Below are 8,930 nucleotides of genomic sequence, written 5' to 3' on the forward strand. Positions count from 1 at the left end.
GGGTATTGACACCGTTTCGAAATTGCTTTGGGATTCCATCTATATAATAGGAGATATCTTATACCTAATTCCAGACCCTTTTCAGATCGTCGTAGTCATACTCACAATCCTGACAATGCCAAAACAATTTAACCTTAGTCTCAAACTTCTTACCACATCCACAATCATAGCTGCTCATACATTTCGACTTCATCTTCAAATGCTTCTTTAAGTCCACTTCTTTCTTAAAAGCTCTCTTACATTCTTCGCACTCCATATATAGACTAACATATTTAACTACGTAAACACGGGATGCGGGTAATCGCGGTACGAATCGAGGAATTCACTTTAGACGGGTAATCCTCCGGTGGTCGTTGCGCTGGAACCCCCATCCCCTATACTACTCTAGAAAGACCAACATCTGACTAATCAACCAGCGAAGTTTCACGCGACTAAGAGGTTAAGCACATTCAGAATGAATATTTTTGTAAGACCTACTTTTTGATACTCTAAACACACGTCTAGCGAATAAAATTATTTTGTTATCTTAAAATTGTACAATTGATCCCAAAGTCACGCATATCGTACTCAATAGATTGTTCTTCAAGAATATGGGTTGTTTTAATTCCCAGTGTTGCTTATTTTTTGTCCAGCAGCCGCGAAAGTTGAGTCAAAATTTACTGTCACGAACGGCGTTTTCGGGAGTGTTTGAAAAATTCCATTTTTCTCCATAATAAAGCGTTATTTGATCAAACCAACTATACAGCGATTCTTAGGATACATTACCCTATCTAACTTGAAAGTATGAGCGAAATCGATTTTTTGAAGTTTGCCACGGATTTTGAATTTTGCTTGATCGTTACAGACAGTCACTCTTAACTCTGTAATCAAAGCTGCATCCTTAAGGGGTTTGACAGGTAATCTAAAAAATAGACATCAACTTAAATCTTGATCATTTTAGAAAGCAAGAGAAGTTCAAACTTTTACTCTTTGAACATCAGCTGTGCTCATATCTTGGCCAAGATGGCAAATGACAATGTAATATGTGATCTTTACTTTTTTAACTAATTAATTATTTATAGTGATTTCATTTCCTACGCCGATGAAAACTACCTAATTGTCACAATACAGTAATAAGGTACTTTTTGAGGGGAGACCCACCCAATGTTTAGGGGAATGTGAAAAAAATTTACTCTAAATATTCATAGGTTTTTACTTAAATGCACGATCAATTAACTTAATTAACAAGACTAAGTTATAGTTAAATTAGTTTAGAAAAAATAGGTTTCTATGAATGTGATTAATATTGATAATATACTATTATGTTAAATATATGATTGCCAATATCGTTATGAAAATTATTTTTTTTAAAACCATGAGATCCGCTAAATATTACGATTTTTATAGTATGTGCGCATATCTTAGATGCCTGAGACATGCATATGTGAACATACACCTAATTGAAAAAACATTGTCGGGTTCAAAAGAGGTTATCATCAAAGCTAAGACCGAATGGTTTTTCCCTTCGTGTGCACATTTTGTGCATCATGGCTTTGGCATGTTAAGAGCGACTGTCCACTAATATCGAGCAATGTGCGGCAACAGCAAAAAATCGATTTTCTTTATTTTTGGTCCAGAGTTAGGTATTAGTGAGTAAGTAAACGTGGTGGGTTTTATTTCTTCAAAAAAAATGTTATCGCTGAGAAAAATCGAAAAAACGGTCCGTCCGATATAGGGCCCAAGACGGCACGAAATGAAAGCCATTTTAGGGGTCTCTTTAACGTTATCCTGTAAAGTCGCAACACATTTTCCAGCCTTTTTAAATTGAGATATTCGTTCTTCAACTATTCTTGAACATTTTCATGCAATTTTAGGCTCATGGGTTTATTTATTATTTTTTTAGAGGTCCGTCAAACTCGCTATAATTTGAGTCTGCAAAAACTTCGCTCCGGCACACAAATTCAAAAAATAAATTCTACATGTGGTATAATTCAGAATCTTTCAAAACTTCGGATTCTAAGCAAGTTAATATGGATCTTAAAAGTTCCATCAAAATTGGTTTGGGGAAATTTCCACAGCGGTCCAAACAAGCGAGTGAATAATGCTGGTTTTTAGAAGAAACCGCCCCGTGACTTGAAAACATTGTGTTTGGAGCCTTTGAAATTAGGACGAAAATCAGTCTATAATTTTGCTAAAACGGACAGGTTTTAATTTCCAACGACTTTCTTAGTGTTTCTTTGAGTTAACTTCAAAATATCAAAGCTTAAGAATCGAGTTTTCCTTTTATTTACTTTGAGTAAGAACTGCCCAGTTTCTAATTAGCATAGTGCTTTCAACGAGTAGATTTCAAAATATGTTTTTTGGTCTGAAAACACTCCTACAATTCGACTAATGTCAAAGCAATGTTACAGAAAGACGTTTCCTACTTGCTTTACATGTTTTCTTGCTAATTCTGTACAGTTTTACTTCCATTTTCAGAATTAGTTGTGATACGTTTATCGGAACTTGGGATCAGTACGATTGATTGCGTGACCTAACGTCCCGTGGGGGAAGGGGGGCGGGGGGTGAAAAGCTGAATGTAGCGGGCTTCCAGGTTTTGATACGAGGGAAGTCTCGAATCATTTCTTATTTTCTCGATTTGCGAAGCAATAACAAACTGGCTCCTTGCTGGCCTGACAACTATATTGAACAAAAATGTACCAAAGGATTTTACTGTAGTTACTTAACTACCTCGCTGATACCTGAGGCTAATTTCTAATTTGAAGATCTTGCTTACGTGAATCATGGCAAAAGATAAACCCAAGAATGGGAAACATTAAGAAAAAATACTGAAATTGTCAATTCCTACTTGTCATGATGTGCTCATAAATACCTGGACAAGCGTTCAACCACGTGACATGGGAAAATGACGTTTACTAGCACTTCCTAATAAAGCGGCTTTCGTTCATGAGGGATTAGGAATGGAAGTCAGCTGTTCATTTAAGAAAATCGTAGGCGGAAATTGCGGTTATGATCCCAGAGATCGAAACAAGAAGATGGTCGTGATACCACTTAGTTCATGTGAATTGGATATATCCGGGCATAAGAAAGCTTTTGGTATACAGGATGTCGATTCTGAGGTTGAACTACTTTTGGCTCGAGCTTCGATATTCTCGGTTCCAGACAATATTGCAGAGTTGACAATTTGTCCAGGTCATCGTTCATTGTTAGGTATAGGCTGGCGCAGAAGTTCCCAGCGCTGCCGAGTTCCTCAGGAGCTGTCAAGGCATGGCGAAAAGAAAGCAAAATGGCCCAAAGCTGATCGCGGGATCGGCAAAGAAAAATCGAATACTATCTTGCAGATGACGGGTGTCTTTGTTCCCGTAGGTTCAGGTTAGTATATATGTTACTCTTTTTGTGTACTAAGGAATGAAATAAAGCCAATTCAGTATGAAAATAAATGTATTTCCCGCTAAATTGCATGCTGCAATAGCTGCATGTGAAAATTCAAGCAATGTCAAATGAAGACGTTAACTTGACGCCATAAAGTCTGATATACTGAAATCATGCCATGTGAATATTTCATTGTTATACAGCAATATGCCGGGAATGCAGGGTCCTTCTAGACGATTACACTGTTCAAGCAAAGATGAAGTGTATGTCCTTGGTGAGTCGATGTCTTTCGTAGCATTAAATAAAGGCGTGGTTTTAGCACATATCCTGAGGGTCTGGTCCAGGGATGGCGAGGGAATGCATTACTAGTGTTTATGTCAGAAAACATTTTAGACTGGCAACGGCATTGGTTACCCTGTAAGAATTACTCCCCTTAAAACATTCTGGATCCGCCCCTTCTATTAAATGATTATAACTCCCATGCGTTTTCTTGTCTTTCAGGAAATAAAATTAACTTTTCATATGTATGTACTTGTATTTTATAGGAGACTGACAAAGAGGTAACAATGAATACCCCAACCGCCCACAGCACCCCGTTGACTGCAAAAAGTACCGGTCAACCACATCTAAACCCAGTAACACCTGGTGGGAGCCTTTTTTTGCCCTCTGATGATAGCAGCTTGGAGGAATCATCTGGAAATCCTTTACAAGAACTGAATAGCTTTTTGCGTTCCAGAGATGTCAGTCCAGTCAGACACACCCTAACTACGCCTTGGTCTAATGCTAGTGACAGGACCAAGCGATATTATACACGCAAAGCATACCAAGGAGTAACAGCCGTTCTTGAAGAAATTGCCCCGTGTGATGCTGATTTTCTCTGGCAGTCAGTCTCTTCTTCGACAGCCCTTTGCCAGCGGTTTTCTGATGATGTAGCAAACTTTAAAGACATGGATACCATTCTTTTGGATGCGCTGACCGAATGTTACAATACTGCAGGTAGTTGGGGTACTCGAAGACAAATTCTCTCTATCATGGCGGACAAGGTCAGTCTAAACAATCTTCGTAAATGGATTCCAGATCTTACAAAGTATCGATATACTGAGGCCAAACGTCACTGCCTACTTTACGGAAGAGGAGAACCTGTCCCACTGTCACCTCAGTCAAGAATTTCCGTGTCAACAAGCAAGATCGACCACTTTATTAACTTCGTTACCAGTCCACACATCATCCAGGACTTACCTTTTGGAGAGAAAACCATAAAATTATCTTCTGATCAGCTAGTCAAGGTCCCAAACGTAATTCGTACGATCATTCCCGAAAGGGTAATTCAACAGTACCAGGAATTCTGTCGGGAGTCAGCCTTTACGCCCTTGAGTCGCAGTACTTTGCTTCGTATCCTTATGGTCTGTCCTGCTTCTTTAAGAACTTCGCTTCAGGGTTTGGACTACATAAGTTCGACAGGTGCAGAGGCATTTGACGATCTAGAAAGCGTTACAGAAATACTAGGAGACATCGGTTTAGGAATGGCCTGGGCAAAACAACAACAAGATCGCCTTAAAGCAGGAAAACGCTACCTGAAAACTGACTACAAGGTAACCGCTATAACATCACATTACGGTACAAAGACCGCGTAGGCCGATTAGGGAGTCTCTCCGCGGTCAAAGCAGATGTTTTAAAATAGCGCAATTCACGCGGATTCACGTACTTAGAGTAACCTTACACACAATACTGAAACTCTAATATAGCGGACCTTCGCTGTCCAGTACAAATAAAATCAACAACAGAGAATCAAAGCTAGAGCATTAAAGATAAACCAAACATCCCCTCGGTTAGTTTTATTTAAAGGCTAATTTAAATTAATTCAGTGATGGATATTTTTAAATATAAATTGCAGGTGCACATATCTGAGAGTTCGACGGTGGCTGATCATTGTAGGCGGTATGCCTTGAGTGACCCTGGTGATTCAGATTATCAGTCAGAGTGTAATCACCAGCACGATAGCTCATGTGATCGGTGTACTATGCTAACCGACACCGTCATGTGCATAGAGGAAGCTTTAAAAGAGCAGTCGGGAAATCTCTCTGAAGATACAAAGGAAGAGCTGACTTTCCGTGTGCGACAGGCCAAAACAAACATTGGAGCATGGAAATCACATCTTCTGCGCTATGTTAACCAAGATGAGGCTAGAGTAGACATCTTAGAAGTCCTCGATGAGACGTCCGTTTTTCTAACCCAAGACTGGGCCATGAAATTCATTCCAAGAAAGTTTAGAGAGAGTCAGAAAGACTGGTTTGCCAAACGTGGCATGTCTTGGCACATCACAGTAGCGACTAAACGAGGCAAAGATGGTCAATTAGAAATGTTAACATTTGTTCACATCTTTGAGTCATGTAGTCAGGAATACGTCGTCATTCTGGCTATAATGTCAGATGTCATTGAAAGGCTTAAAGTCATCATGCCCAAACTACGCTCAGTTTTTTACCGTCAGGACAACGCTGGATGCTATCGCAACGGTCCGAACATTTTTTATGCAAAGTTATTAGGCCATTGTCATGGTGTTGCAATCAAGCGCATGGACTTCTCAGATCCACAGGGAGGAAAGGGAGCCTGTGATAGAAAGGCTGCTACCATCAAGTCCCATATGAGAATCCACCTCAATGAAGGCAATGATATCATTTCTCATGAGCACATGAAAAAAGCAATCTTATCGTCAGGCGGAGTTCCTGCTGTGGGCGTCATCCTCTCTGGATCCCCCGTCATCCCAGATATGCCAACATTGAAACTGGATGGTGTCAGTCAAGTATCTAATGTAGAGTATTGTGAAGATGGGATTCGTATCTGGAAGGCATACAAAATTGGACCTGGTAAACTTCTATCATCCAAAGATCTACAACTACCTACCGACTCACAGATACCATCCCTGACGTTGATTGAAACCAGCGATAGTCAATTTACACAGATCAAATCTAAAACTCCCAAATCCGTTGAATCAGTAATAACGACCACAGAGAAAACACTCAGTGCTCCATCAGAAGCTAGAGAGCCAAGTGCACTGTTTACCTGTCCTGAAGAAGGGTGTACGATGACGTTCTTGAGACATTCTTCCCTTGAACAGCATCTAGATTGTGGAAAACACCATTTTGCTTTGGAGCGGGAGACCATTTTTGACAAAGCGACACTTTGTTACGCAGAAAAATTAGAAGGACAGTTCATTGAGATCCCCCATTTAGATGCGAGCTACAGAAGAACGACAGCACAAAACAAGAAAGAAACCTTGCCAATGGGATGGGCCCTAAGATCTTCACTAGGAGGTAAAAAAAGATTCTCCCAAAAGCAGAAAGACTACCTTTTGAAGAAATTCCAGATAGGAGAAACTACTGGACAGAAAGCAAATTCCTTGTCAGTTGCTAGAGCCATGATGACAGCAAAGGACATCAACGGCAATCGACTGTTCAACAGCGACGAATTCTTGACAAGCAAGCAGATTACCAGTTTTTTTTCACGCGTAGCTAAAAAGAAGAAGCTTCCGAGTCCAGATCCAAAGGAAGATGTCGATGATTATACCGCTGACGAACTGGAAAACGCCATTCATCAGTATGAGATTGAAGAATTCGCAGCCAAGGCAAAAAGCGAACTGTCCGTAAAGCACCCACTGGTTTTCGACACATATAACATTTGTGATTTGGCATCAAAGTCAAAACTGGAGACTTTTGCCATCGCAATGTTGAAGCAAATATGCCTCCATTTTGGTATTGACACCACAGATGTTCAAGTCAAGCGCAAGAAGCCATATACAGACAAGATTATGGCCCTTTATGCAAACTGCGAATGTCAGGTTTAATGGCAGAAAGTCGCACCGATTCGGTTTAAACTTATATGTAGAACTCAAAAGTTAAGTCTTTCTGACTGAAACGCCTTTTCGTTGATTTTACCTGAGCGCAAGTACAAAAATAAATCAAAAACTAAAACTAAAAAAAAAAGGCAACAAAAAAGAAAAAAAAGGAAAACAAAAGAAAAAAAAAGAAACGCTTGTCCAGGTATTTATGAGCACATCATGACAAGTAGGAATTGACAATTTCAGTATTTTTTCTTAATGTTTCCCATTCTTGGGTTTATCTTTTGCCATGATTCACGTAAGCAAGATCTTCAAATTAGAAATTAGCCTCAGGTATCAGCGAGGTAGTTAAGTAACTACAGTAAAATCCTTTGGTACATTTTTGTTCAATATAGTTGTCAGGCCAGCAAGGAGCCAGTTTGTTATTGCTTCGCAAATCGAGAAAATAAGAAATGATTCGAGACTTCCCTCGTATCAAAACCTGGAAGCCCGCTACATTCAGCTTTTCACCCCCCGCCCCCCTTCCCCCACGGGACGTTAGGTCACGCAATCAATCGTACTGATCCCAAGTTCCGATAAACGTATCACAACTAATTCTGAAAATGGAAGTAAAACTGTACAGAATTAGCAAGAAAACATGTAAAGCAAGTAGGAAACGTCTTTCTGTAACATTGCTTTGACATTAGTCGAATTGTAGGAGTGTTTTCAGACCAAAAAACATATTTTGAAATCTACTCGTTGAAAGCACTATGCTAATTAGAAACTGGGTAGTTCTTACTCAAAGTAAATAAAAGGAAAACTCGATTCTTAAGCTTTGATATTTTGAAGTTAACTCAAAGAAACACTAAGAAAGTCGTTGGAAATTAAAACCTGTCCGTTTTAGCAAAATTATAGACTGATTTTCGTCCTAATTTCAAAGGCTCCAAACACAATGTTTTCAAGTCACGGGGCGGTTTCTTCTAAAAACCAGCATTATTCACTCGCTTGTTTGGACCGCTGTGGAAATTTCCCCAAACTAATTTTGATGGAACTTTTAAGATCCATATTAACTTGCTTAGAATCCGAAGTTTTGAAAGATTCTGAATTATACCACATGTAGAATTTATTTTTTGAATTTGTGTGCCGGAGCGAAGTTTTTGCAGACTCAAATTATAGCGAGTTTGACGGACCTCTAAAAAAATAATAAATAAACCCATGAGCCTAAAATTGCATGAAAATGTTCAAGAATAGTTGAAGAACGAATATCTCAATTTAAAAAGGCTGGAAAATGTGTTGCGACTTTACAGGATAACGTTAAAGAGACCCCTAAAATGGCTTTCATTTCGTGCCGTCTTGGGCCCTATATCGGACGGACCGTTTTTTCGATTTTTCTCAGCGATAACATTTTTTTTGAAGAAATAAAACCCACCACGTTTACTTACTCACTAATACCTAACTCTGGACCAAAAATAAAGAAAATCGATTTTTTGCTGTTGCCGCACATTGCTCGATATTAGTGGACAGTCGCTCTTAATCTAGGTAGACCGACTTTGCTCTGGTGTGCATTTTTACATGTCTATATGCAAATAGAATACACATTTCAGAGTACCGAAATTTGGTGTATACAAAAGTGTCTATGTTTATAGGGTGTATATGTGTATACCGTAGGTCAGCCTGAGACTCACTGTAGACTATAGCGTATATGTACAAGTGTCTATGTGTACATATATAAAAGTGTATAGGGTGTATATGTGTATATGGAAGG

The 8,930-nt window shown here is 39.2% G+C and overlaps 1 protein-coding gene across 1 annotated transcript; it reads left to right on the forward strand.

The window, feature by feature from the left end:
* The first annotated feature begins 2,545 nt into the window (after window positions 1–2,545).
* LOC148907533 (uncharacterized) lies at window positions 2,546–7,664 on the forward strand. Its single transcript, XM_089035441.1, has 4 exons — window positions 2,546–3,351; window positions 3,555–3,625; window positions 3,897–4,943; window positions 5,246–7,664. Exons 1-4 carry the CDS (start codon window positions 2,940–2,942, stop codon window positions 7,190–7,192), a joined length of 3,477 nt encoding a protein of 1,158 aa, XP_088891567.1. The 5' UTR covers window positions 2,546–2,939; the 3' UTR covers window positions 7,193–7,664.
* The last annotated feature ends 1,266 nt before the right edge of the window (window positions 7,665–8,930 follow it).

The sequence above is a fragment of the Actinia tenebrosa genome, unplaced genomic scaffold (assembly GCF_029948245.1).
Source record: "Actinia tenebrosa isolate PJP-AT-01 unplaced genomic scaffold, QUT_ActTen_1.0 PGA_scaffold3__52_contigs__length_22856419, whole genome shotgun sequence".
NCBI lineage: Eukaryota > Metazoa > Cnidaria > Anthozoa > Actiniaria > Actiniidae > Actinia > Actinia tenebrosa.